At 45.8% G+C, this 27,585-nt stretch overlaps 2 protein-coding genes across 8 annotated transcripts in view; both read right to left on the bottom strand.

Annotated features, from left to right (window-relative positions):
* Nucleotides 1-15,259, bottom strand: part of GAD2 (glutamate decarboxylase 2) — a 41,587-nt gene extending 26,328 nt beyond the window's left edge. The window contains exons 1-7 of one of the 2 annotated variants that reach the window (XM_055806058.1): nt 14,810-15,259; nt 14,489-14,548; nt 14,185-14,334; nt 12,887-13,120; nt 7,911-8,001; nt 6,957-7,069; nt 2,873-2,988 (exon numbers count right to left, since the gene is read on the bottom strand). In XM_055806058.1, coding sequence (XP_055662033.1) covers nt 2,873-2,988; nt 6,957-7,069; nt 7,911-8,001; nt 12,887-13,120; nt 14,185-14,334; nt 14,489-14,548; nt 14,810-14,885 — 840 coding nt within the window. In that variant the 5' untranslated portion in view covers nt 14,886-15,259. Of the gene's footprint in view, nt 1-2,872; nt 2,989-6,956; nt 7,070-7,910; nt 8,005-12,886; nt 13,121-14,184; nt 14,335-14,488; nt 14,549-14,809 lie in introns of those variants that run through there. The other variant, XM_055806059.1, reaches the window with a different exon arrangement.
* A 1,322-nt stretch (nt 15,260-16,581) lies between these two features.
* The window catches only part of MYO3A (myosin IIIA), a 126,860-nt gene continuing 115,856 nt past the window's right edge, over nt 16,582-27,585 (bottom strand). For all 6 annotated transcript variants that reach the window (XM_027781755.2, XM_027781756.2, XM_055806054.1 and 3 more), the window contains 4 exons: nt 24,664-24,773; nt 22,173-22,213; nt 20,281-20,421; nt 16,582-18,079 (listed from right to left, as the gene is read on the bottom strand). In XM_027781755.2, the coding sequence (XP_027637556.2) occupies nt 17,965-18,079; nt 20,281-20,421; nt 22,173-22,213; nt 24,664-24,773 (407 nt within the window). In that variant the 3' untranslated portion in view covers nt 16,582-17,964. The remainder of the gene's footprint in view (nt 18,080-20,280; nt 20,422-22,172; nt 22,214-24,663; nt 24,774-27,585) is intronic.

Raw genomic sequence — 27,585 nt, 5'->3', positions numbered from 1 at the left:
GCTGAACACTCACAGCAGCCTTCAGCTGATGTGCTGGGACACAGGAGGAGGCCTTCACCTTAGATTTTTCATTGTGTTTCAAACTATGGAATAAAATAGTTTTTACAGCTAGCATCCATCACTTTTACACCCCTGAGTCAGGGTCTCTAGCATCACGTGCAGTCCAGAACGGCTGCCCTGAAGGACATCACTCTGCTCCCACACCAGTGCAGATGAAAGAACCGCTGATGATGCTGGTGAATACAGAGGACTGAATTAAGTCCTGAGCACCAATGCATCTGAAATCATACCTGGGCCAAGACTGACCCAAGTATTGTGCTTCACTGTCACTGGTGAAAAATAAATAAACAGAAGCAGAGTGAGAGATACGTCACGGTCCTGCTGAACAGCTTAGGGAAGATCTGCTTACTGGGAACATGCATGGCTGGAATAGTCACATAACCTATGTCAGGCACCTAATGTAGGTTGTGTATGTCAGGAGGCTGATCTCTCTGTATGGTCAATGCACAGAAGTAGGTGAACCCCTCCCAAAGGTGATTTAGAACACCTAAATTAAGGAATATTTAGGTTCCTAATTTGGATGCTTCAAGTTTCTCTCCAGAGGTGCCTCTCTTCACTGGTTGTGCAGACAACGAGGCTCCTAATTTAGGAACATGATGCACTCCTAAATTAGGAAAGGAATCACTTAGGAGCTAGGAGTTACTCCTCCCGCGCTGGCAGCTGAACCTATCATCATGGCATCAAACTGAGGCCAAATTCTGATGCAGTAATACTGGCAGCAATTGCAGCATAACTTCATTCATGTATAGTAATAGAAGCTCTAGACTGGTAGAAATGAAAATAGAGTCTGATCTGTTATGCTGAAATTCTTGTCTGAGAATTGCCACTATACTTCTGACCGAAAATTTTGAGACAAAAATCTTCCAAGTTTCTAAACACACACAGTAACTTTTAGCTTTGTTTACTATCATGCCACATGTGCAGAGCATAGGGAAATTATAGTATCCCACTTATAGTCTGCTTGTTCCATGGCCATCATCTTACCAGAGCATCCAACTGTAGCAGAGAGAAACCAGAACCAGGCTGGGGAGCCCAGAAGTAAGTAGAAGATCAGCATGATGTGATAAATGAGACAAACTACATTCTCATATCTTAAGTGTCTATTCAGGTTCTGCATGACACTTCCTACCTAAAAAAGGGCTTGTGCATCCAGGCCTCTGCAATTCCTGGAACAGCCTCTGCTATTTTGAGGGTTAAACCCCGATGCCAAATCCTTTAGGTGATTAAGGGTTACAGGGTCCTGTCTTCACCTAGCATGGTTTCTTAACTTCCCTAGAAGATGTGCAAATACATACTTTACAAAAAATTTGATTGAGGAAGGAACAAAACTACAATTTTAAGATACTTTTAAATTGTAACTTTAAATGCTGTTCTATGGGTTCTCTACTATATTTTGTTTTGGAATGTTTAATTTGCTAAGGGAACTGCTTCTTCCCTGGCATGAAACCACAATTATTAAAGCTCATTTCATTATTTTGAGCTTGATAGCACAAATTGGTTCATTGTTCAACATTCCATCGTGATGAATACACTGAAATTCTCTGATGATTAATAGGATTTGTTATTTTAAATGATCACACTGAACCTTATTTGCAAGACTTATTAGGTCTGTAACTTTCATATGAATAACGCATCTCTAGCTGCACAGCCAACTTTGGAGAGTTGCTGCTCATTTGTAGAATACCCTTCTCTTTGCTCTGGGGACAATTATTCAGCAACATAGAGCCCACAGTTTTGTATTGGATCTCACCCTGTTGCCATTGAAAGGCATCCTCAGAGGGATTTCCTCCTGGACATTTCTGGCTGGTTTTTAGGACACTTTGCAATTTGCGCTTGCACAGAATGAAACGCGTTCTCCGATGTATCAAAGAAGGCAGCCAGGAAGATGATTTTACCGAACAGGGACATTATCTCGCTGAGCCTCAGCCATGGAAGAGTCCTTTCTGGCTGAGCCCACACAGCTGGGGAGACATTTCGAAGGGGACCATGAAGCCTGAAGAGAGCTCACAGCCCCTCCTGGGTATAACCCTTCCTTTGTTCCTTCCTCCTGCACACACATTCTCCACTATAAGCTGCGAAGTTTTAGATGGCCATGAAGCCGAAATACCCACACCCCCCCGGTACAGACAGAAATATTACTTCTGTATGGCTGTTCAAAGAGCAAAAAACCCTGCGTTTCTCCCACGAGGACCACTCTGATTCCTCCTGTGCCCACCTCCCCACACCTCTTGCACTGCCAGATCCTGCTGGTGCCTGTGACAATCCCCCGTGTGCTGAAGTTTTTGCGCACAGGCAGAAACCCACAGCAAAGCCCAGTTCCCACCACACACTGCAGCTGCTCTGCTGTACACACACGTATTTCCATACTACTGTCTTCACATATGTTATCTCCCTCTCATTAAGTAACAGCATGAGTGGTTTCAGCTAGAAACACTGTGACTTGAAAGTGATCTTCGGTTCCCCAGAGTGACCCGAACAAAAGACATGCCTGGCAAAAAGTGCTGAAGCCCAATGATGAACTCTCACCATTTCATGCGGTCCTTACCATTCACATCAACAGCTATGCAGACACAAGTGAGAGCAAAAAATGGCAGGGGCTTGCAGAGCCTGCTCTCCCTGGGCTTCAGCCACAGATAACCACACAGCTCATCCTTCTCTATACCAAAAAGCCAGTCCTTTCCCATTTTTTTATTCCCAGTGAAGGAATAACAGAAATGAAGACAGTTGGCTACAAATTCCCATTCAGCTATTTTCTTCATCATAAATTCATACAAGCAGATGCAACAGGTAGGAAAAAAACAGAAACACATACATGTTCTGATGTGAAGGCAACCAGTCTGGGAATAGCTGCCATTCCTTTTTCCTTAACTTCTGGGAACATCTTGAAACGTGCAATCAACATAGCATACATGTTAGATATGGCACCACCTGGAGTCCACAGTAATATACTGTTACTTTTTCTATGCATTGTAATATCATTGCAGAACAAACGACAAGTGTTGCTACAGTTTTTCTAACTCCAATCTTAATGTTTCTACCATGAGGCAGAAACATGGATTCTTTTGCTGATGCCCCTTACAGCTGAGTTGTGTAATAACAGGATCTACTGCACCCAAATAACAATTTATGCAAAAAGTACTACTGCAAAAAATTATCGAGGCTTCCTTGCATCCCCATTTTTGCTACCATTTTTCCTTTAGTCCCCAATCTTATCTTTTCATACGCCATCAACGCACAATCCCCACTGTGTTCCACCTCCCAAGCAGGTGCCACCACAAGTAAACTTCCTAAGGGGCTTCCAAGTGCAACCTAACCTGGGCTCTCCCCTCCCCAGTCAGGGTGGCATTTCATGCCCCAGCTCTGAGTAAACCCACACAGTGAGTCCCAACAGACACTACATCTGGGTAACTGGAGTGCGGAGAGGGAAGAGAAAGGAAAAAGGGTCATTCTAACAAATATTTTTATTTTTATTTGTCCTCTGATGGGACCAAGGGGAAAAGGTTAGCTGTCCCCAATACTAGCCTTACAATCACTGGCACACATTGACTTAAAATACCCATTTCGAGATGGGTATTTTGCCCACTTGAAGCTGGGTATCAGATGACAGCTCTGCAGTGTTCTGTTCCAATTGTCAGTCCATGTATCAAAAATGAGCACTTTGTTTCCCCTTTGAGAGATTTTTACAAAGGGAGCCTCTGTGCCCACAGCGGCAGGATGTGTGGTTACACAAGAATGCTGCATGAGCACTATGGGAATATAATGCAGAACCTGAGGCAGAGTCTGAGTACTTTTATGTATGTATGCACACAAAGACACACGTGCACACAGACATAGACACGTATACAAAAAAATCCATCAGTTTTATCCTGTATATATACTATATATATATATACAGTTTAATTATATATTGATGTTTATGCACATATATTTATGTAAAGCAAAGGTGTGTATTGATCATGAGTCTAGGCTTTTAAATGCATAGGTCAGAGTGCAGCTGAGGTACAGTTCAACTAACCCAACTTTTATCCATCTAAAAATGGAGTGAAGAGCACAAGACATGAACTTCCAGAAGATGGTCCAGCTCATCCTAAGGTAGCTGTTCACAGTAGGTGGGATGACTGGCCCTGCGGACACATCCACCCTTCTCCCTTGAATATATGGGAGCTGCTGTAACTAGCCCAGGGTAGACACCCAAAGCGAGGTAAGATAAAAGTCCACCCTTTAAGCAGACCAACGTAGCTCTGCTGAAAGCCATGACGTTATACCACGTTACACCAGCAGGGTCTATGTGCTGGCACATTTAACGTAATTTTGACTTTTATAAGATTTGTATTTATCCAATTGGAGATATATATATACTGTTCCACCACCCACAGAAACTGTGCCCTTCGTTTCTCATCAGTGTCCTAGCTCTGCTCTTGCAGTGAAGCTGCCCCTGGTCTCGGCTTTCCCTGTTGTCGCTGGCTCTCCTGTACATCCAAGGGAAAATGCCAGAGTGGGATGGCAATGCTAGCATGGGGGTGAGCACAAACTGGGCTTTTTCTTCCCCTTTCATCTACCTTGAGAGGTATGAACGTATTTCTACACCTCTTTTCACAAACAACAAAGCAAGAAATGGAGAGATTAAGAGTCAATGCTGGGGTACCTGTCCCTAAAGAAATGCAGATGTCATGTAACAGCTGCTGTTGATGATTTAGGTGACTGAACTAAAGTGACCAAGTTGAAGAAATTTGGCCTATCTTGTCCAAAGTCATTGGCTCAGTATCAAAAGAATCAAGACTGAAACATGAAGCTTCTTTAATACCAGGCTTTCCTATTAGTATTTATTACCTAGCCATTTAACCTTAACCTTACTAATAAGCCCGCATTCTGCCTTTTAACTTTGCAGCTGTGTTTACACCCAGTTAACTGCAGGCAGGCAACAAAACACACCTACAGAATTTAGAGAACCTAATCAGGCCTTTATGCTTTGCACGTACTGATACTGTGTATTTCATTCCAGAGAAGGCAGTAGCTAGAATCTTTCCTTTGCAACCATAAGGTCTTCAGCTGAAGCCTTTTTGACAGTTGAAGACATGACAACATGAAGACAGCATAGAGATGATTTTGAGTATTGCCTAAAAAAGCAGAACGTGTACACTTGGTTTTGCTGCCTTAAGAGAATGAATTAGGAAGATGCACTTTGCACAAACCAGAAATGGCAGAGAAAGAAAGGATGAGATGGGGCAGCAATGCAAACGGCCAGCACAGGTACACGCCTGCCAAAGAGCCCACCCCCGTGCAGGTTTCAGCTCGATGAAGTGAGCTCCCGCATCTGACACACTAGCAACACCCTGGCCCCTCAGGTCAGGCAGGGACCTCTCACAGACCTGGGAGGGACAGCAGCTCCTGAAGCACACATCTTTCCTGACTCACACTGTCTCAAGCAGTTTGCCTGACTTGGGCAGATGCAGCACATGCACTGAGCCTTTCACCCTTGCCTGCTGCCTGTGCCCAGCCCCTGCCCACCAGGTCTGGCTGAGCAGCATTGCTATCGCTCTCCTCTCCCCAGTTAGGTCTCTGACCAGCCTGGTGGGGCTACTGCAGCTCAAGCCTGCAAGGTGAGGAACTGAAGACCAGCTGTACTGAACCAGGCCAGGGACTGAACAGTTACCAATCACTGCCCAGTTTCCAAAAACCTTGGCTAAGGTCTTGGGCTTCTGATACACGTTTAGATGCTGCCCTGTGAGATGGAAGCCTCTAGGGCTCAGGACCTCTAAGTACTACAGTAAAGCTGTCACAGCTTTTGCTTTCAATGCTTTTTAAATAAGGACTCAAAAAGGTAATGTAAATCCTCCTTTTTCTCCACCTTTGTGGAAAGGCCCAGGACAAAACTCCTGTACCACTTCCCATGTGTGCATTCAGATACAAGAAGCTGAAGATGAACCTGGGCTGATCTTCTGCACAGCATGAACTTTACCCTTTGTGCCCTCAGAGAGCTGAACATCCTAGGCTGTATCAGTGAGGCCCTTCCTTTGCTCAACAGTCCAAACACTCTTTTCTGCTCCATCAACTCAATGGACCTTCTTCCCAGAAGGGCTCCTTCCCCACCAGCTATCAGTCTGTTCTCTTTTGACAAGCCAAGATGCTATGCCCAATGTCAATCCACTTTTTTGCAATTTGGTGAGATAGATAGGCCAAAATTTTTAGCAATGGAATTCCAGAGTAAGACGAGAGGTGACAAAGAGTATAAATCAAAAGACTAAGTGGAATGACAAAAAAAAAAAAAAAAGTCTTAATAACATAGTGTTTGTCAGAGTCAATGATTTCTCCATAATAATCAAAAAATCATAATTTTTTGCCTTATTGATTTTCCCTGAAGAAACCAGGTTTCTGAGCCTTTAGGTGCTCAGATTAACTAGCCACCCAAGCACCCCACTGAGCCCAACAGGCCAGCTCACACATGGAAAGCTAACCACAAACTTAATGTTGGCAGGATCTTGCAGACTCCAGTAAAATTACTTAAAGGGATGCTACGTCTTTCCCTCTTTGCTCCAATTTCCCCTGCAGTGCATTGCTGTGTGTCTTCCCTCCATTATTAATACAACAGTCTTTCTATTTCATGTAATCCATAAAAAGTGGGGGCAAAGGAAAACTGCAAGGCAACTGTCTCTTCCGATTATGTTTCCCATGTGCCATTACAGCTGCTCATAATGCAGTGCAATTTGCTCAAACAGACCCTCATAATCACATCCCTGAAATTCATAAACATGCAATACTTCATCTCAAAGAGGCCACTGGTGGTTATTAGCAAGTGTCCTCTAGAACATGCATATTTAATTATGTTTACTCTTTAACTACAGGGGATGTCATACAGCATAGTCTGAAAAATAAAGAAAGCTTGAAATGTCATGTACCAGGTGAAAATATCCCATCGCCACAGCCCCCTGGCCAGCCAACCATCTCTCTCATTTTCCTTAGTGTGACATATTCCAAAAGTACAAACACTGGAGCAATTTCATAGGTGAACCTGAAACATAGTAATGTCCATATTTAATGCTTTTATCTATAACACTAACATCTTTTTCCAATATTACATTACATTATAGCCACAATATACTCTATCTTGCACTGGGAAGAGTTCTGTTTTACAATACCTGGATAATCCTCCTTCTGACCTGACATCAAATGTCTAGAAGGAGAAATGCTGAGAGTGCTTGAGACTCTATTCCCACCCATTTCAGTGAAACAAATCTTGCCCACCTCTTCCAGGCTCAAGGCTTTGCCCTATAATCAAGAGCTGCTGGACAGAGCCAGACCTTCATCTTGCAAAAACCTGTGTGCATGTCTAGAAGCATACATGCCAGCAATCCTGTTCACGATGACAAGACAGTGCATGAAGCTAAGGAAGTGCACAAAATGCCTCCTAGTCCCAAAGTGAAAAAACTCTCACACTTTAAATTCTGCACCCCCTTCTTACAGAAAGCAATGGCTCTAACTGCTCTGAGTATGGGAAGTACAAAACCCCTCTACATGAATGCAACTGTTCACTTAGCACACCTTTAATTTTACATATTTATGCATGTAAAATGCTAAAATATTTTTTCTGTTGTTTTTTTTTTGAGGGTGGGTGAGTAGCAAAACCAGTATCATGTTAGTCTGTTGAAATTTTATAGAAGACAGCCTACAGGGCAATGTTGAAAGTCTTTACGTAAATAGCTGCAGCAACCATTTAAAAAGCAGATAGTTTTTTTCCAGCAACCTTAACATTAAATGTATTCTTTCTTTCATTCAGCTACAGCAGCTAATATTTTAGAGTATAATTGTAAAATTAGATTAAATATTACTATGGAAAAAAATCTGCTACTTACATATTAGTATTTGCTGCTGATGTCAGCCAGTCTGCTGCCAATCCAACCATGTCCAATCCAGTTGAAAGTTGATTAAAATATCTAGGGTGCCCTGCATAAAATGGAAAACATTACCAAAAGGCTGATGACTCTGAATGAAACTATTCAGTGCTGAACAGTGTATTTACCTCTGGATTTCTATAGAGAAGGAAGTGCTTTCAAGGTATGAAACAAAGCAAACAGCAATAAATACACTTCCTGGAAAAGGCAGGATTTCTTTTCTTCCTCATTCCAAACTCAGTAAAATCAGAGTAATTAGACACTGAACGCAGAGTAATGAATTCCAACATTCCCTATTATCCTCTCAATATGCCTTGAAAATTTGCACATCGCTGCCTCACAAAAATAGCTGTTTGCTCCCGTTAGCGTGTCACATGTTGTCACTGGATGTGGTTTTGCCTGGCTAGGTTTGAAAGCCACGCACGAGACACCATCTGAAGAGCTTGCCAGTACATATAACATCAGTGATGAATGGCTAATGATTATAATAGACAGGGCGAAATGAGAAAATGGAACATTTTGGTGACTGCTTTGCACATAACTCAATGGCTGATGATTGTATGAAGATGGCAGGGAAGGTGGCGGTCCTTGTCATTTCTTCCCTGTCAGAGTGCAATTACAAATAGCCTGGCTGTTTGCAATTATGATTTTAAAGAAACCTCATTTTAAAGAAAACCAGCACCGCTGCCCCAGCAGAATGATGCACAAGAATATACTCAAAGAGCTGGTAGTCCATTCACCTGGTTAATCTAATTGGCTCCTGATTTTTTTTCTAAAATCCTGCTAGAGATTTTTCTTAAAAACTGCCCAGAGCCATTAAAGCCAGGAACCATTAAAACTCCATTTTTACGAGTTGTTCCCTGCAAGCCCCTGTTAAGTGGCATAATTACCCATACAAATTACGGATGCTTCACAATTACTTAAAATGCCGTCTGACTCAAAGGAAGGCAGCCTCTGCTTGGAAAACACCTGTCCTGACCCACAGACGACATACTATTATTGCCATCATGGAAAACAAAAGAACGAGCAAGACGCTTGAGGAAATGCAGACACAGCACCAAGAGAAAACTGATCTTCGGTCCCTGGTGGTCTCTTATCAGGCACGGACACATGGCTGGCAGAACAGCATGGGGAATTGCTCCCCAGCTTCCACCTTGCAGCACACAAAGACAGATATCAGGCTGTGCAGGCAGATCAGAGCAGGGGACAAGGGCCGAGGGGTGGGGGTGTGGGGGTGTGTGGGGGGGTTGGGCATACATGCAAAATCCAGCTCCCTGAGCCCTTAACTTGAGACAAGCCCCACACTGCTGCCATCCAGCCCAACTGCATCTTGCACTGAGCCCTCTCCAGTGGAGACAGGGACTGCCACCTTCCCCCGGTCCACGCTGCCCAGGACAGAGAGCCAAAGCCTGTCAGGCACCGAGGGATGCTGCCCAGATCCACCAGGACAAACAGGACCCATCCCCTGCCCTGCATGCTCCCGAGTGAGGTGCTAGGTGGTCCCGGGGCAACCCACCACTGCCACCAAAGCCACAGCAATCCCACCCCCCTGGGCTCTGCTTGCAGCTCCCTTGCCGATGGGATTTGGAGAGAGATTTCGGTATTTACAGCCTGGGTTCAATATCACAGCCAGGTTCCACGTGGGTTCCCAAATTCCACCAGAAACAGAAAATCAGGAGCTGAAAGCTTTTGGTAAACCTGTGCCATAGGAAGGCTCGAAAAGGCCAGAAAAGCTCCTGCTTTGGAAATAAATCCCCACTGAAAAGCTGGGGAATAGCAGAATTCATATTTGCAGCTGCAGTGTCTCAGTGGCTCTCCATCAGCCCCGTACCCACCCCCAGGCGACAGCCCTGTTGTCACTGCTTGTTTCTTCAAGGAGACCTCTCGGCACACCTCCTGCTTTGGAACCGGCGTGGGGACAGGGCGGCTGCATGCTGGCGTGGGGGCAGCCATACCCTGGAGCGCGCGTGGGGGGAGCGGTGCTGTGCTCCTGCAGAGGCGTTAGGACAGGGACAGCACGAGCTGCTGCTGCTGGCGTGGGTGCTGGAAGAGCCCCCAGTACCTACACCTGTAACGCGGCGCCCTTCCCTTTAACACACAGCAGCAAAGAATGTGCTGCCCCAATCTGACCCCAACCTCAGCTGCAAGGGTTTGTCCGTCCATGTGCCATTGTCACCCCAATACGTAAGCGAGCTCTCTTCCCTCCGCTAGACAGCCCCAGGAACTTGTGGCTTTGCTTAGAATATAGGCTGCACCAGCCAGGTGAGAAGAGTTTGAGAGAAAGACTCAAAAATCACCACCCCAGTGCCATCTGCCTGAAACGCACATCCTTTCTGGTGGTTGTTACCAAACAAAGAGGTGACTGGCAAAGAGAGCAACAGGATGCAGGAAGGGGGAGAGATGTGAAAATAGGAGATTACTGCTTACCGGTTGGTTTGGTAATACACGACGGATTTACACAAATCCTAGACTAAACTGGGAGATGATGGGTAAGAACTGGGGCTGAGGCACTGCGACAGCCAGGGCTGGGCTCTCCCTGCCAAGAACATGCCTTTGCCCCATGCACCCTCCTCTCAGACATGCTCCCACCTGCACTTGCCCAGCACAGACATCCCCTAGCACGAACATGCAGCCTCAACAGGGACGTGACGGGAAGGGCCGGGCAAAGCCAGGCAGCACAGATAAAGGCACAGCTGGCAGCTCCGGGATCGGCCTTGCTCATGGCCCCACCACATGCATGGTCCTGCTACCGGACCAGGGCCTGCCAGGGAGCAAGGCTGGACCAGCGCCAGCTCCTCGCTCCCTTCCTGGGGCTCCCAAGCCATTTCGGAACGCTCGCATTTCAATTCCCCTGGCAAGCACTGCACAGGAACCAGATTTCACATCCATCTTTCCCCGCATTTGCAGACGCTGCCTTTCACAGTCTCTCAGAGTTGTTGCTGGGGGTGGATGCTGGTAGCTGGTAAGGGGGCAGAAAGCCGCACGTGGCTCCCCTGGGCATCCCAGCGTGCCGTGGCACACAGGCCACACCTGGGAGCATCCCACAGCTGCCCCACAGTGGAAAAATCAGCCATCTGGCTCCTTGAATCCCAACACGAGATCACTGCTGGGACTCGGGGATCCAGCTACGAGGCTAATCTAAGCAATACAATTTATTTTCCAATCAGCCCTCCTGGCCCTGCAGCCAAACGCAGGCCGGGCGCCCCCACTAGCCCAGGAGGGGCCGCTCCAAAGGGCTCCTGCAGTGGGAGCAGAGGCAGACCCCCGCTGCCAGAAACCTCACCCCTTTGTCCTTCCTCTGAGGGTAATTCACGCCGAAGCACATGCTGAAGGGCTCCGGGTACAAATCCCGCACGTTCTGTAAGCCCCCCCCAGGCCGTGGCAGCCGCCCCAGGACGCTGAGGAGCGGAGATGGCTCTGCACTCCCTGGCCAAATCCTGCCACACCACCGCATCTCACACAACACCCCCAGCACCAGTCCCTGGACCTTGAAAACATTATTTCCATTAAAGCAAATTAAAAAATGCAAAGCAGGGAAAGCCTCACATATTTACAGGGAGGAAGAGAAATGGAAACGCCGTTTTAAAAGGTCTTTTTTGGATGCACAAAATGGAACAGGTCCATTATGTGAAACTGGCTATAACAAAAAAAGATTAACGAAAATCGCTTAAGAAACGCTATTCTTTGATTTCCCAAATTCACAGATGCTGTGTTTCACAGCATTCTGTGCAAATATGTTTCCTATGCCCTACCCAGATGCATCACATGGATCACTGGACTGATCGACTTTGTTTCCGTGGACATCATTTATCTATTTGTTCCCATATTTTTCAGACGTTTTGACAGTACCCGACTCATGCATTAAAAACATCCAGCTGGACATTTCCTCCTCTAAACGAGGATGATTACACAGATCCCCCACAATCTTTACCGGGATCAGTTTGTCCTGTTCCCCAAAGGCGACAAAACCTGGGTTTTGTTTCCCCTCAGCCTCTATTCACAAATCAGCCTTTGTCTCCCTCAGTAATTGCCCCACATTTATTTTTAAGCAATTTCTCGGTAACTCAAATTCCCACCAAGAGCTCCCCGCACTTCACATGATTTCTCAAAGCCGCAATTGTAGCTACTGTGGGTTTTGCCCGCTGCGCCGCAGTTTACTTCAGGTGGCCCCGGGTGCGGGGCCGGGGGTGCCCCACGCCTGGCCGAGCCCCGCGCCAGGCAGCCCGCACCGGGGCAGGGCTGACGGTGGTCCCGGGCAGGCAGCAGTGAACCCATCCCTGCCCTCCCCAGTGGAAAACAACAACAACAAAAGGCCACTAAAACAATTCGGGGCTTGTTTTTATTGCTTGAGCCTAAAGTCGAAAAAAACCCCTCACTATCCCAGCGCACAGTTCTGCCAAATTCTAGTATTTTTATGTCCTGCAGGTTAAAGAGAGAGACACGGCAAATGGCCGCGGAGAGCTCCCATTTACAGGATGTTTATTGCGGTTTTGGCTGTTAAATGGGTCGGTCCCCGCTGCCCCCCTAAAGGGGCAGCCCCCCCCTGCCCCGGCTGCCTCCGAGCCCCGCGCCCGCCGCATCCCCGGGCCGGGGGGGCGCAACCCCCGGGCCAGAACCCGTGAAATGGACGAACAGCAAAGGAGGAAAGTCGCAAAGGCGGTGACAAGGCTGCTCAGTGGCACACTCGGCAACTCCGTGGCACACAATCATTAATTTGACATCGGAAAGGGTGTGCGACGCTGCACGGACAGCTACGAGACGGGGCTGCTGGAGGATTTTATCATTCGGGAAAACGATTTCTGTCTCTGCTAGAAATTGCTTGGAACTGACAAAATAAGAGTCGCTGCTTCAATCTCTAACGTTTCAAGATAAAATAAAATGACACCTTTAATCAATGGATGAGATCCTATAGGGTAGAAAATGAGCATGGCCGTTACCTGTTTTAATTGCATACTTCAGAGTTGTTCTGCAGTTCAATAAAATTTCTTCCAGGGTCTGTGGCTGGTCTGCCAGTTCCCAGTTATATTCCTGGAGCAGCTCATTTGGGTAATGGAAATCAATAACTTTCGTCGATCTATCAAAACTTTTCACCACGTACTGAAGTAAAATGTCCACAACGTCTTGCAGGAAAGACATCGTTGTTATTTCTCCATTGCATGCCGGCAGAAGATCTGGGAACGGAGAAATGAAAAGCTAACTTCGTTTTACAACCAGACACAGATTTTGAACAACGGCTTCTCCCATTTACGTTTAGGAAAGCTTTTCACTGTATTCCATACAAACAGACTTTGTTTTCATTTAATAAGCAAATTGGCAAGACTGTATTTTAAGGAATATTCTGAGAGATAATAGTTAGGTTTTAATACCCTATCTAACCCAGCACATTTTTCCACTGCAATATTTCGGACCAATTTTTAAGACAATGAGAGTGAGCGGGGAAACAAGAAAAAAGGGAAAACGATTCTCAGGAAAAATAAAAGATGGGAAACAAACGCTCCAAGAAGCGCTCTAAAAACTGCCGTTTGCCTTGGGATAAAATAGCTTCACGGTGAGTCTCCAATGCAGGTAACTTGTTGATAATTTAATGCCTTTTTCCGAGGCGATGCTGCACGGTGGCTCAGGGCACACCCTGCCATCTGTTGTTTAAGTGTGGTGGCTCGGGCCCGCGGTGGAACCCCCCGAGCTGGGGCAGCGCAGCAGCGGCACCGGCAGCAGCAGCGCCGGACCGGGCCGGGCCGGGCGGGCAGCGTGGCTGGCCCGCGCCGTTCTGCGGGAGCGGGGACCTACGGAGCAGCGGAGACGCCACCCCCAAGGTCAGAGAAGATGAAGTGCAAAAAGACCTCGAATTATAACAAATCTGTTGGAGAGCGCTCCTTCCCCCTCCTCCCCTCAAACCTTAATTACATCGCAGGTACTTCAACGAGAAGGTCGCGCTGCCAGTGCTCCTTAGGCAGAGCGGCCGGCAGGCTCCAGCACGCCGGCATTTTACTGCCTTGGGTTTGGGGTCTTTTTGTTTGTTGTGGTTCCGGGCTGGCTTATTTTCCGGGTCTAGGAGGTGCCCGGCACCCGCGGGCGGCAGGAGCGGGCCGAGGCGGGGGCGCGGAGCTCCGCGGAGCAGCCGCCGCGCACCGTCGGGCCCACCGGCCGCCGCGCACCGCCGGGGGGGCCGTTTCCCGACCGAGCGGCTGGTTTTGGTTCGTTTTAGAGACGCGGCGTGGCCCGGGAGCGCCGTTACCTGTTGAGTGCAGAAAGGCGTAATTCACCTCCGCTTTCTGGCAGCCGCAGGGCTTTTTGTCGCAGGTACAGGCCGGCCGCGGCTCCGCTGCCCCCGGGGCTGCCCTGGCGCCGGTTTCCACGGGCTTCTCGGCGTCTCCGTAGAGCAGGGCTTGACAGCGACACGGACACACGGCCTCAGCACCGCGGCATCACCCCCCGGCCCCCCGCCCACTCGCCCCGGGGCAGGGCCCGCGGCCGCCCGCCAGCGCTCTGCGGGCGCGCAGCCTTCCCCGCCGCGGGCTGCCGGGCCTCCCCGCCCTTACCGCAGAGTTTGTTGCCGATCCCTCCCGTGAACTTCTGAGCGACCTGACACCAGGCTCTGGCTGCAAGAGAAAATGGAGCGGGGGGTGCGTGGGGACGGGCGCGGGCTGGGGGCGCCCCGTCCGACACCCAGCACTGCTCCCCAGGAACCCCCTGCCCAGCCCAGCCGCGCTGCGCCGGGCTGGAGCCCCCGCCGGTCCCCGCCGCTCCGTCCCGCCGGTCGAGCTGCCGCAAAGGGGTCTCCGGCGACCGGGCAGCGCTGGCGCGGCGGCTCCGCGGCTCCGCCGGGCCGGTCCCGCTCGGCTGCTCGGCGCCCCCCCTACCTGTGCCGGGGCTCTCGGCGGCCGCGGAGCCCTCTTCGGCCCCGAAGGGCCAGAAGCCGGAGCCGGGGCTTGCCATGGCGGAGGCGAACCGGCGGGGCGGGCGAGGAGCGGCGAGCTGCAAGCCCAGGCGGCCTGAGCGAGTGTGCGTGAGTGTGAGTGTGCGGGTGTGTAAGTGCGCGCGTCTGCGCCAGGCGGCGGCAGGCGAAGGGGCGGGGGCGCCCCGGGCACGCGTGGGTGGGAGCGTCTCCCGTGGGCGCCCCCGGGGCGCGCTGCCGCTGCCCCCTGCCTGCGACGGGGCGGGCGGCGCCGCGGGGGCGGGGTGGTGCCCCGCCGAGGCGGGCCGTGACGGGTCCCCCGCACCCTGCTCCGAAGGGGCGGGGCGGGGGATGCTCGGGGCAAAGCCGAGCGAGGGGGGCAGCCAGCGGTGGGGCTGCCGCTGCCTCGGGGGGTGGAGACGAGTGAGGTGCCTTGTGCCGCCCCCACCCCACAGGCGGCCCCGCGGCCCCTGCGGCCGCTGCCCGGCGAGGTGGGAGTGGGGTTCGACCCCCCCGAAGCCGCCGAGCGCCGAGCGGGTGGGGAGGTTGGCTTGGCGGGCCTCGGTGCTGGCGGCCGTGGCGGTCTAGCCCGGTGCCCCGAGGGGAGGGGTGGGACAGCGGTCCCTGGGGCTACGGGGAAGCGTCCCTAATCCCGTGAGCGGCAAAGCGCCGAGAAATCACACCCCATCCCACCCCCCGCCCCTCGCCCCCTGCATCGGGCACACCTGCGGCTGCGAACAGGGGACTCCCGGTCGGCGGCGCCGAGGCCGGGACAGCCGCTGCCCCAGGCGGCGAGCAGCGGTCCCCGGGCGGGGAAGGGACAGCCCTGCCGAGCCCCCACCGCCTCCCCGGCCCGCCCCGGCCGCAGTGATCGGCGGGGGCCCCGTCGGGCAGGACGGCAGCGGCGAAGGCGCTTGTGGAGGGGCCGGTGCGGGGGCGGCTCCCGCTGCCCCCTCCCGCCCCCGAGTTGGGCAGTGGTCCCGGCTGCGCTCCCGCAGGGGTGACGGGAGGGGTCCGGTCCCTGGCTCCGGCGCCTGACCCGCCCCGGCATCGCTGCTGGGGTCCCCGGTCCCGCTCTCGGCGCCCCTCCGTAGCGCCGCAGGGATGCGGAGCCCGGCGGAGCCGCCCCCCACCCGCAGCAGCCCCAGGGAAGCAGCAGGTCCGGCGGGCGAGACTGGAAAGGAGGAAAACAGCGCTCCTTTTCTCTCCCCGACGTCGCTCCTGAAGGCAACCAAACCTCCCCCTTCCCCCCAGCCAGCTCTCCGCGGGAGCACGGAGCCCTTCCTCGCCGTGGCTGCCTCTCCTCCCGCACAGGAGGGATTTCAAGCCTGAGCCAGGGTGGGATGCAGGCAGGACGGTGCGGGGGCAGGATGCGGCCCTGCCGCGAGCACGGGTCCGCAGCCCCCGCCGCGCCTCGCAGCCAGGACCCGGGCTCCCCGCCCGTGTGCAGCCCAGGGCATCTCCCTCCCGGTCCGGCAGGCGCCCACAGCGTTACCGCGACTGTGTGTCCCTCCCGTGAAATCTCACGGAAGTATCTGGCTGTTTTAAAACACTGCTCTGATGGGACAGCAACAGCAAACCAGCCCAAGCATCCTTTCGGGTGAAATCACGGCTCTGTGCCAGCTCCCGCATCACACCAGCTTTAAGGACTCGCCACGGCTCGGTGGGGCTGTCAGCTCTCCCCTGCCTCGCTCGCTCCTGCCCCAGTCCGCAGCCTTCCGTCAGGTCCGGCTGTAACTCAGACACAGGCAACGGTGTCACTGCTTTGTGCGTCTTTATTTACTTTACTGTTTTAATAATACAGGAGAAAGCAACTTTAAAACGGATTTTGAAATTTAAACGATTGCAAATTTTACATTGCAGCAAATTTTAATCTGGTACACAGCCTTCTAACTAGTTGCAGAAGAAGAAACAATGGTTACCTGTCCCTGGGGAAAGGGCCAAAGCCTGTGTGGGGAACAGATAAAACCCCTACCCCTGTGGCTGGCTGCTGCTGCCAATTGTGGCGTTCGGGAGAGCTAAGCAAGGGAGCAGGATCAGGCCTTTATACTGGCATCATGAAATTTGCCTTCTCTTGCTTTGCAGCTGGGAATATGTAATTATGAATCCAGAAAGGAAACACAGCAATTATCTGTGTGGTTTCTGTGAAACAAGGTCTTTTGAATAAGGAATTGGGGGGGGGGGGGGGGGAGGAATTTGAACACGATGGATATTGCTTTTATTTCCACTTAATTTCTAGTGGAACTGATTAAGAATGATCATTACATTTAGGCAGCAATCAACCAGAGAGCGCATTTCTATTCCTTTCTTGGCACCCCAGAGATTAAGATTCCTAAAAAACTAATGCAAAGGAGAACAAAGCAAACACGATTTAAAAGTTCATCACTTAGTCACAGACCTCAGAGGCAGAGCAGAGGGCTGGATATACTTCCCATAAATGGACATCTCCAAAATAAAGATTATACACACCATGTTGACCTTTAAAACTGGCTACTAGCTTTACAGTAAAGTCAATAATGAAATAAACTGCCATAGTATACTAGCCAATTAATCATTTATGTTTGATTTCATTAGAGGGACACTTGCCACAAACGGTTCATCCCAAAATTTAGGCATTGCAAACCTAAAATAAGCAGAAATTCCCCTATGGTGTTCTTATAATTTTTTTTTTTCCTGTAGAACAGTTTATTAGAAACAATAACTAAGGTTTTCTGAAGGTGCATATGGGAATTTGAAAGCTTAACCAGGGAACTATAAACTAAACGATCTATTTTAATTGGATGAGACTGATGAAATGCAAAAAAGAAAGACATATGCAGAGGAAAGTAAACTAAATTTAAGCTGCTTAATGTCTAATAATTTTATGATGTAGGAGTGGTATCCGAAAGAAAGCTGATTTTCATATTAGTTTTTTTAAAAGGATATGGTATGGTAGACTGACAGTGTCCCTTTGCAACAGTGTTGGGCTGTAAACCACAATAATTCACATTCACATGAACACACACATTGTAAACTTGAAACATTGGAGATTTTCTTTTTAAAAAAGGAAGCACATGGTATAAAATGATAAAAAAGATTATGCTAATAAAAGCCAAATGGCAGCTGGAACAGCAGCAGCAGCTAGAACTGCTGGATAAGGCGCCGGCGCTGTGAGGTCTTCCGCAGCAGTCGTCTGTAGTCATAGGGATTATCTTCGGTTTTACTCTCTTCTAGGGGGCTTTCTGCAACCCTCGACCTAGGGATTAAGCGCAGAGGTGTTTTAGAAATTAAAGTAAAAACATTTACCTTGGCAAACACTCCTAACCGACTGCTTAACCTTCACCCTCGGAGGAAAAAATAAAAGGAGAAAGAAAAATAAGCAACTGACTTTGCTAGGCCTCTTCCTGTGCTGCATAAAGCAGGCACCGCGGAACAAACACATTATACACTAAAAGCAGATGAACACAGAAGAACAACATGTTCTTCTACGAAGGGGTCATAATAAAAGGAAATAAAACCGTTGAGAACATGGGGGTGCTTTGCAGTAGTGTTTGCCTGATGGTTATTGAACCAGACTTTCAGTTGGCATAAATTTGTTTACTCAGTGTTTAACCCTCCTGCAGAGCTCGCTGTGAGTGTCCATCGCATTGGTTTTGTTGTTAGAGGTTTTTTTGTTGGGTTTTTTTTTTTTTTTCAGATGGCAAGGTGTGATGATGCAAGTCTAGAGGGATGCAAAAAACACTATATCCCCATGGCTGGGTTCAAACAAAATGGTGTTTATTACTTTTACATATTGCTTATATATCTTAGATAGTACATGTGTCAGACGCTGAAAGGCTTTCTTTCTTCTTGCTTGCTATTTGCTGTTGCTGTATGTGCCCCTATGCTGCGGTTTTAAGTTCTGGCTTCTCACATCCTGTTTACGTGCTTTTTTTTGTGGCTATCTTAAAGGTACATGACTCAAATCTTTAAAGTCAACTAACTCATCTGCAGACCTGCTGCAGGCCCCAACAGCAAGGTGCGTTTTGGAAGCCACCTCTGACGGGCTGGAATGGTGAACTGGCACCAGGTGTTACCATGGAGCAAGATCAAAAATAAACCTCAGTTATTTAAAAAGTATATTACTCTGAAATAATTACAACAATTTGTAGTGTTCTGCGCTAAAGGTGTACCCTGCCACTGGTCCTACGCCAGTGTTGAAGGTAAACTGCCAAATAAAAAATACTCTGTGCTTCACTTCTGCAGATTGAACTGACTGTATAGTCTTCAGATCCAGGTGACCCCATTCCGGTGATTCTGAAGTGCAGAAATGTTTATCAATTGCATTCATCTGCCCTCAGAGGCAACAGTGTAAGTTTAAAAGTTATGCATATTTTTTTCACTGTTGCTAGTTAGGATGCAATGAGAGCAGCACACAGTAAAAAGTAAGACACTCCTTTTAGTAAGCTCAGTGGCAAAATTCTCATTCACCTAAACCCACACCTCAGGGTGACAGATTTGGTGTAATTAACCACCCTAGAAATGCAACATCTTCTAAGGGATGTAAATTATATGGTAATTCCCTAATATGAGTATTTTTAATTCCATGCCTTCACAATGCCTTCCTAAAAATAATTTAGATCCTACCTGAAAAAATGTCAAAAATAACATACACAAGGGGCACAAAATATTCTACAAACATTTTCTCTATTACTATGGAAACATTTTAAAATTCAGTGATCATCCTAGGCTTAGTGGTTCCCTTAAGCCTTTGACCTAGATATTTTCCAGGCTTTTCTCACATATATGAAGACACATGAGGATACAAATATATCAAGATATATTAATATGTGTTTGAACATGCAATGTGTGCGGGTTCACTGGCAAGAGTGCGAATATGAATTTCCACAGCCCAGCAGACGTCACCCTCTGTGAAGTCTATGTGGGAAGAGAGAAGGTGAGGCAAACCCTCCCTCTGGGGTTTTCCTCCTGGCTGTCCACCTTGGTGTAGTCCACCCCAGGCTATATAAACACATATGCTCCTACAGGACAGCAGGAAAAGGAGGCAGTCAAGCTGGTGTCTTACCTGCAGAACGCAGGCAGAAATTTCGTTTTTGGGGCACATCCACCCTGTTTTAAACCTAACTGATCAGAAATACAATTTTCACCTTCTGCTTTAGTTTAATTTGATTTTAGATCAGAGATCTATGTCTGCCTATCTCATCTGGCACTTGGGAAGCCAAAAACTAGCAGGTAGGCTGAACACCAATCGTACTAGCGTTTGTCCCGGCTGCATAAAGAAATGGGAAATTTTCAGCTATACATTTTACAAGTTAATTTGGCAAGATTCCATGAATAACAATAAAAAAGTTTTATATGTAATTTGAAAGTGTATCTCTCTTTTTATGAATCTTTTGAGTATCTCAACAAGGATATTGCAACATTTATTTTTTCTTATTATTATTTTGTATGAATTACCGCTCAGTGGCTCTTAAAATTGAAGTCCTGCGCTCAGCTGGGTACCTCTTCCTTCTTGTGGTAGAACTGCTGTCCTTTGAGGTGGAATCAGTAGATGAAATTTCTTGGTAGTAGATATCTAAATCTAGTACTTTGCTCAGACTGTAAATAAATAAGTACACTAAGTTAACAGTTTAACTTTCCAATATTATATTAAACACTCAAAAATAAGGCAACCAAATATTATTAATTGTGTTTATGTGTTGAGGATCTAAGGAGATATATATATATATATATGTAAGCACAAGAAGTCAGTCTCTGAAATGTGACTGCTGTACAATGTAGATATTGAGAATTTTGAAATGCTAAATATTTTCCTATGTTCATAAAGCAGACATATATGACTGAAATTGTTTGAGTTTGCCATTATACTCAATGGACAGGCATTTTTATGGTATTCATCTGACCTATTTTAGATATCTCTTTGAGGAAAATTTGAATCATTTCTCTAAAGATGACTATTTTTTTTCTCTGAGTACAAGACTGTCTAAAGCAACTAGTTCAGATATTGGTGTCAATAATGCAGATGTCTCTTATTTTGTTAGATGAATGCTATCATATGTATCCGAGTATCATATGTACAGGAAAAAACAATCCAAACATCCAGTTTAGAATGGCTAGGGAAAAAAATAATATCCTAAAAGCAACCTGGAAAAAGTTCAGAATTCAATTCTCATATTGGTAGAACCCAGAAATAACTCATTGATTTCAATTGCTATGTTCTACTAATACTGAGTCAGCACATGAAAGAAGATGGAACTGGTTAACTAGATTTAAGATAAGATAACTGAGACCAAATGAAAGAAAAAGCTAGATTTTTATTTTTATTTTTATTTTAAATTACTAAACAGGAGGCAACAACAGGAAATAGGTAGGAATTTTTTTCAGGATCCAAATGACATCGGAAAAAGAGCTGTAACGGACCAGACACGGGGGACATGGACATTAAGTGAATCCTTTAAGCAGTGGCATAATCAAGTGCAATTTAAACTGTGGTTGAATGAAGCTAGATGCTGTGAACACATATTACGTGCACATAATGTCATGTAACTTCCTTTAAGATACATATTTTAGATACAGAGTTTGTATTCTGCAACCTCAGCCGAGGATAGTGCTAAAGGCCCATTCATCTTGCATCTATGAACAGCCTACCTTGACACTCAAGCTGTGGTACCATAGCAATGTCACTGAGGAGCAGCAAAAAAGTTTAAGTATAGAAACACAAATACAATAAAGCTATGATGTCTGTCAGGAGCTGTGAACCAGGTCTATAGCATACATAAGGATCTATTAAGATACAGAAGGGCTGAATCTATCTATTGCTTGCTTTATTTCTGCAGGGTTTCATCAAAATACGTTAGTTACACTGTGAAGAAAATATTTTTGTTTGAAATTTCAAGGGCTACTCTTCTTTACCAGTTCTTAATAATTATTGTTTTAATTTTTATGATCTATTTCCAAACAGCCATGTATTTTTAGGAGAGAATTTTAACAGTCTTTGTATTTTTGCTAACAAAAAGGAACTGGCTGCTCATTTGCTTTGACTGGAATTTTAAGCACCTTCAATTATTTTCTGTGTCAGAACTATCTTTGATGTGGACCTTATCTTAACTTATTATTATGCTTGTGTTGCCATGGTAAAGGGCCATGCTGTAGTAAAGCCGAATGACTGAATTCTATGATGGATTTTTGTTGCTGAAAATTGCATATTTTAACTTTGCATATGATGTCCTTCCTGTGAATCACCAAATTACCATGCCTTTTTTTATTGCTTTGTTCTCCTGGTTGAAGCACAGCTAAGAACTATTTCCAGAGTACTAAAACAACAATAGTGAGATAATGAAAAAAATTACCTTTCTTTTCTTGGTTTCCGTTTTTCGTCTTGTATAGATTTCTAAGAAAATACAAAGCAATTAAAAAATACTGAAAGAAAAACTTATGGAAAGGTACAATTCATCAATATGTTAGATAGGAGAGTGCCATACAGTTTTCATTAAAAGAAAACACAGAGAATCTAGTTTGCTGAGCAACTGCCCCAGAAAAATCTCTTTTCAGAATCTTTGAAACTGAGAATGGGATTAGCATTGTTACTCTCACATTTCAGTTACCATAATGTGAAAAAAACCTAAAGTAATTGCTATCAGAACAAAAAACTTTCAAATATCTATAGCTGTTTTAATGACGTTAACAACAGTATCCCACTGAGGCAAATTTACTGTGATGCCATGAGAATTTCCATGAATACAGGCAACGCAGTGGGAGCAGGCATAATCCTGTTCTCATTAAAGTCCATGCAGTCTTGTTGCAGGTTTTAGTAGAATAAAAGGGACAAATGCCCCATTTAAAAAGCAGTATATACTCAGTGGCAAAAGCACCTTTAGGATACAAGACATCTAGAAATGCAGAGGAAAGAAGATTCACAGGGAATGTGAATAATTTCTTATCTATAATAGATTTCTGTCCCTACAGCCAAAACAATGCTGTGTTGCGGCACCTAATGCATCATACTGCAAAAGCAGTATTTTAAGTGCAGATGCTCCTAATTTTGGTCTTAATTGTGTTTCTGGCAAATGAGTGAAAACTTACTAGAATTAGTGACTGGCAAGTCTTTCAAAAAGATAGGCTGATTGAAAGAAATATACCCCAAAATAAACTTTCAGTGCCTTGCATGAACAATGAGCTATTGTCAGGCTTCATTTATACGTGTGTACCCCTTCAGCTCATATGATATGCAAAGAGATGAGTGAGAATAGAAGGTGTCCAATTAATATCTGTAACAGGATGCGAGAGAAATATCTGATTTTGCAGAAGATAGAGAAAATTTTTCACAAAATGCACTTATTGTTTGCCTTCGCTTTCAGGTGATCTGGGCTTGATAATCATCTGCGAATACCTGCAGGTCACAGAGATTTTTAATAGGGTGGAAAACCCATGACAGCTGGGAAAGCTGACTAGCTTCAAGTATCTCAAGTTAGAGCTCAAGGCCTTACCCAAGGTCTAAGAATTTAAGAACTAGTAGGTCTTCCTTCTAAGCTTCAGTGTATAGATATTTATTCTGAACCCTTCACTTACCAGTGAAATTAATGTCAGCAAGACAGGCTTTTCTTTTTCACAGCTTCTTGAAAAATACAACTAATTGAAGGTAATATTGATTAATACCTTGAAAAACTGCTGTTAAAAATGTGTCTAAAAATTCCCCAGCATTACTGCAGTTTTTGTTTGCACTGGTGTGATGACTGTTTTCTGATATGGAAAAAATACTTTCAGAAAATACTACGTTCCTGGTTGTATAGTTTTGGCTTTCTAAATATGCATTTACTTCAGAATTACCCTTCTCAGTAATTTCCTAATACAGAATTCAGTGTCATGCCTTTCATTTCAATCCTTTATCTCACCAATCTCGCTTTCACAAAACAAATCTTATTCTTATATATTAATTTATTTTTTAGAATATAATTTCTTTTCAGAATATCACTGTTCCAAAGCTGTATTATTTCAAAGCCCCCATCATAAAACACAGCCATATTTGTCTTTTTTGGTATGCCAGACACAACTCTCCCTAAAGGCCCTGGTGACACCTTCTGTTGAAAGGAGAAGCAATTGCTACGGTTAGTTTATTAGCTGGGCTCTCACCGGCTGTTAAAATAGGTCACTAAGATACAGGCACCTCGAGCAAATGAGTTTAATTGCTTTTTTTGTTGGAACTGCTTTCTGAGCTGCTTTTACATTTTCTCTCTTTCTGCTTGCTTTCTTGTGTTTTTGTTGTGGGTTTTTTTTTCTATATCTAAGTGCACTGAAGTCAAGGGTGGAAAGCAGCACTTGGTATCTGAACTTGGACCAAAGGCTATATATAGAGACACTCAAATCCATTAGTCTCCTGAGCTGTTGGTATTTGCCAATTCCTTCATAATCACAATCTGACACATTTGTAAAGGAAGTCACAGTGCGCATACTAATACAGCCTATTTTAGTATTTGCTTTCTCTGCAAGATCAAGCACTAATTTAGACACTCAAAATAGCTCTCCGAATGAACCTGTTTCTCTTGCATGACTTACAAAGAAACTATGGAGACTGGGCACTTATTTTGGGTATTGAAAGTGCAAATTAATGTATGCATGTTTAGGTACAGAAGTAAAAATTAGTCTGACCTAGGTCCCCAATCAGGTTAACTTTGAACTTCAATTTCAAGCCTAGTTTGAAATGTGCAGTTTGTGGCCTGCCTCCTTTCAGCAGGACGCCACTTTTATGCTGCATTAGAAAGGAATATAGGGAATTGGCCAATTAGAAAGTTCAGGTGGGGAATCATCTGGCAGTTTTAGCCCACAAAAGCTTGCTAAACTCACATGTATTAGAGTGTAGTACGTGGAGTCTTCTGGATTATTTAATGTCTTGGGCTTCCGTGGCCTCCTTGGGGGTCTCTGCATTGGGCAAGAGTCTTCTACTTTGGCTGCAACTGTAAAAAAGCAGAAGACAGCAATGCTTATTTCTTCACAGAACAGGAAGCTTTTATGAAAACAGGAGAGAATTTCACCAAAGAGAGCAAAAGCATGTAGGCACTTCTGCTTGCAGGAACTCAAGAAAGCAACTGTTTGGGGCACTTCCACCACCAGGCTGGAAAGGGGAATGGGTTTATCCATTTGAGCCCTGACTGCCCACAGGCACACGTGCCATGTAGTGAATGGCAGGCTGGAACAGCCCACAAGCTGCCTGGTACAGGTGTCTCCTCCTGAAAAGGGACAGTGCTCCACACTCAGAAAAGGGGTCTGAAGAGTAATGGCTACTGGAAGCCCATCATCTTGTAACAGGCACCTGGGCAGCAGGGATGATATTTTTTTCAGACTCAGTTCTATCGTTAAGGTGCCGAATATGGGAACTAGCATTAGATCTCTGATTCAGAGGCTGGTCCTCTATCGTGGTGTAGGCTTTCCCCAAGGACTCCCGCTGAGGCTGCTTGGTTCAAGCCAAATCATGTATCACTGGGCAACACAGCGTGACCATGTCCATCGCATCCAGTGTAATCTAGTTGAGTGTACTCAACTTCTGGTCTCTATTTCTACAAAATCTTCCTGCAAACTTCATTCTAATGGAAACGAAATCAAGATTTTAACACAAAATGGAACTGCTGTCCTCTGGCAGTCTCCATCTCAGAGCTAGACACTGACTTGTGGATTACACTGTTGGCACGTGGGGAACTAGCAAAATGTCTTGCATATTTGCTTGTTAAAAATCTGTACACAATTCTGTCAGTGCTAAGATGCAGGGCTGCTAAGGGTTCACAGGCTGCTTGTCACAGAGTGACATAAGTGCATAGGTTCCTAATTACTGATTCTTGGAAACCACAGAACTGACTGTGGGGGGCTGAAGGACCACAAACATACAGCATGGTGAGCATGGTCATGTTACATTCAGCTTCAGCCATAGGAAAAGCTAATAGGGGGCTACAGCAATTCCTTCATGATGAAGGAGGAGGGAGTTGTGTGGCAGCAGAACACCGATGATAGAGATGGGACAACAGGGACACATACAGGGTGATGAATGAAGTCACTGCATAAGGTTTAGGCACAATGAACCATGTGTCCCGGTATACTGCATTATCCAGTGAGGTTTTATATTGCCCTTGTCCCATCACAGAAGTATTCATAGGACTGTCCATGAGAAGAAACATCTCCTTACTCGTAAACGTAGTGTGAGGGTGGAATGCCGATCTAGCTCTCAATGAATCACTGAAGTGTGTTCTGCTGATCTGATCTGTTCACATGAAGCAACTTTAACTCCTTAATCCAGATGTGCTAACTACATGCGATTGAGTCTTAGAACAAAGAATGTATTTTGTTCTCTAATGACCATCAGAAATGGTTCTACATGATAAAAATAAGATCTCTCCCGTGTGTTGGGGCTCTTGCTGTATTGAATGATTATACTGAACTCTGAAGCAAGTGGAAAAATACTGAAGAGATAAGACGAGGTTACGACCAGAACAGTGGGATGAAGAAAAAGGAGCAAATTGCAGATGTTTGCACAAAACCAAGGCCGACAGGACGCAATAAGAGGAACTAGGAGACCGCAGAAAGGAGCCTACGTGCCAGAACAAGCAGAAACAGAAATCTTCCCAGTAAACAATTGTTAACCAATCATATTATTATACGCTTGTAAGATAGCCAATCACATTATCGCACGTTTATAGAATGCCTTATAAAAGTTTACCTGGTTTGTACAATAAACGGATCAGATCTTGAACTCTGTGAGTATTCGTATCTGACTCCCGCTCGCCCGAAATGCCCGCAGCACCCGTGTACCTCAGATCTCTTTTTAATTAAGGAGGTAGCACAATCATTTAAAATGGGAAATGATCAGTAATACATCAGTGTTGACTCCAGCAAAATTAGCTGTGTAAGTTTTTTGTTATGTGTGATAAATAAAGGCTTGTAAAGGTCATGGATATACAGAGGAGCCAGAATGAATAATGTTAATTTAAATTGCAGTTGGATAATGATTACATTTGTTGTTTTAGTTTCTTATCTGAAATGCAGACTGCTTCTCATGTAATGAATGAACAAGTATAACATTTTGCACTTAAGAGAACAATGTTGTTATTCTAAGTCAGGGTACAGATAATTTATGTTAAACAATGAAATTTAGATGCAATAAATTCATTTCAGTAACCTGTATTAAACATAAATTATATTATTTGATTTTAATAGGTATAGCAGGCCTAACTGTGCTCTTACATGGGCTGTTGTTAGCTTGCTGTGTTTCAAATGGGCCACCTGGAGTTATCTGGGTTTCCATTTATGAGAGAGTAGAGGCGTATCTTCTCTATTTTATTTTTAAACACAACAGGAGCCTAAACTGGAAACAATACCTTAAAAAAACCCCAACAACTTAAAATTCAGTGTAGTTGAATAGAAACACCTAAGCTCTTGTCTGTAGGATGTTTTCAAAAACTGTGTCAAAGACCATGACTGCATGAAAATCTGCAAAAAAATGAAGCCAAAATGGGGGCTTTAGGAAAATCCCAGGGAAAAGACTCTCATAATACCTAAAGATTTTTTATTGTTCCCTAAGAACTCAACATTATGTATGCTGTTACATTATTTAATTCATCACTGTCAGACACATAAAGCATTATCATATTCTAGATTACAATTATTCCAGTGAAATTACTTGTATACTTCTTGTGTATGTGCTTTGCAAAGATGACTCCTTTTACATTCAAAAACCATCATTATGACAGTGATAATGATTTCAATAAAAAATAGGTTTTC

This window comes from Falco peregrinus, chromosome 5 (assembly GCF_023634155.1).
Source record: "Falco peregrinus isolate bFalPer1 chromosome 5, bFalPer1.pri, whole genome shotgun sequence".
NCBI classification, from domain to species: Eukaryota; Metazoa; Chordata; class Aves; order Falconiformes; family Falconidae; genus Falco; species Falco peregrinus.
This window is presented reverse-complemented; position numbering and strand designations above follow the sequence as displayed.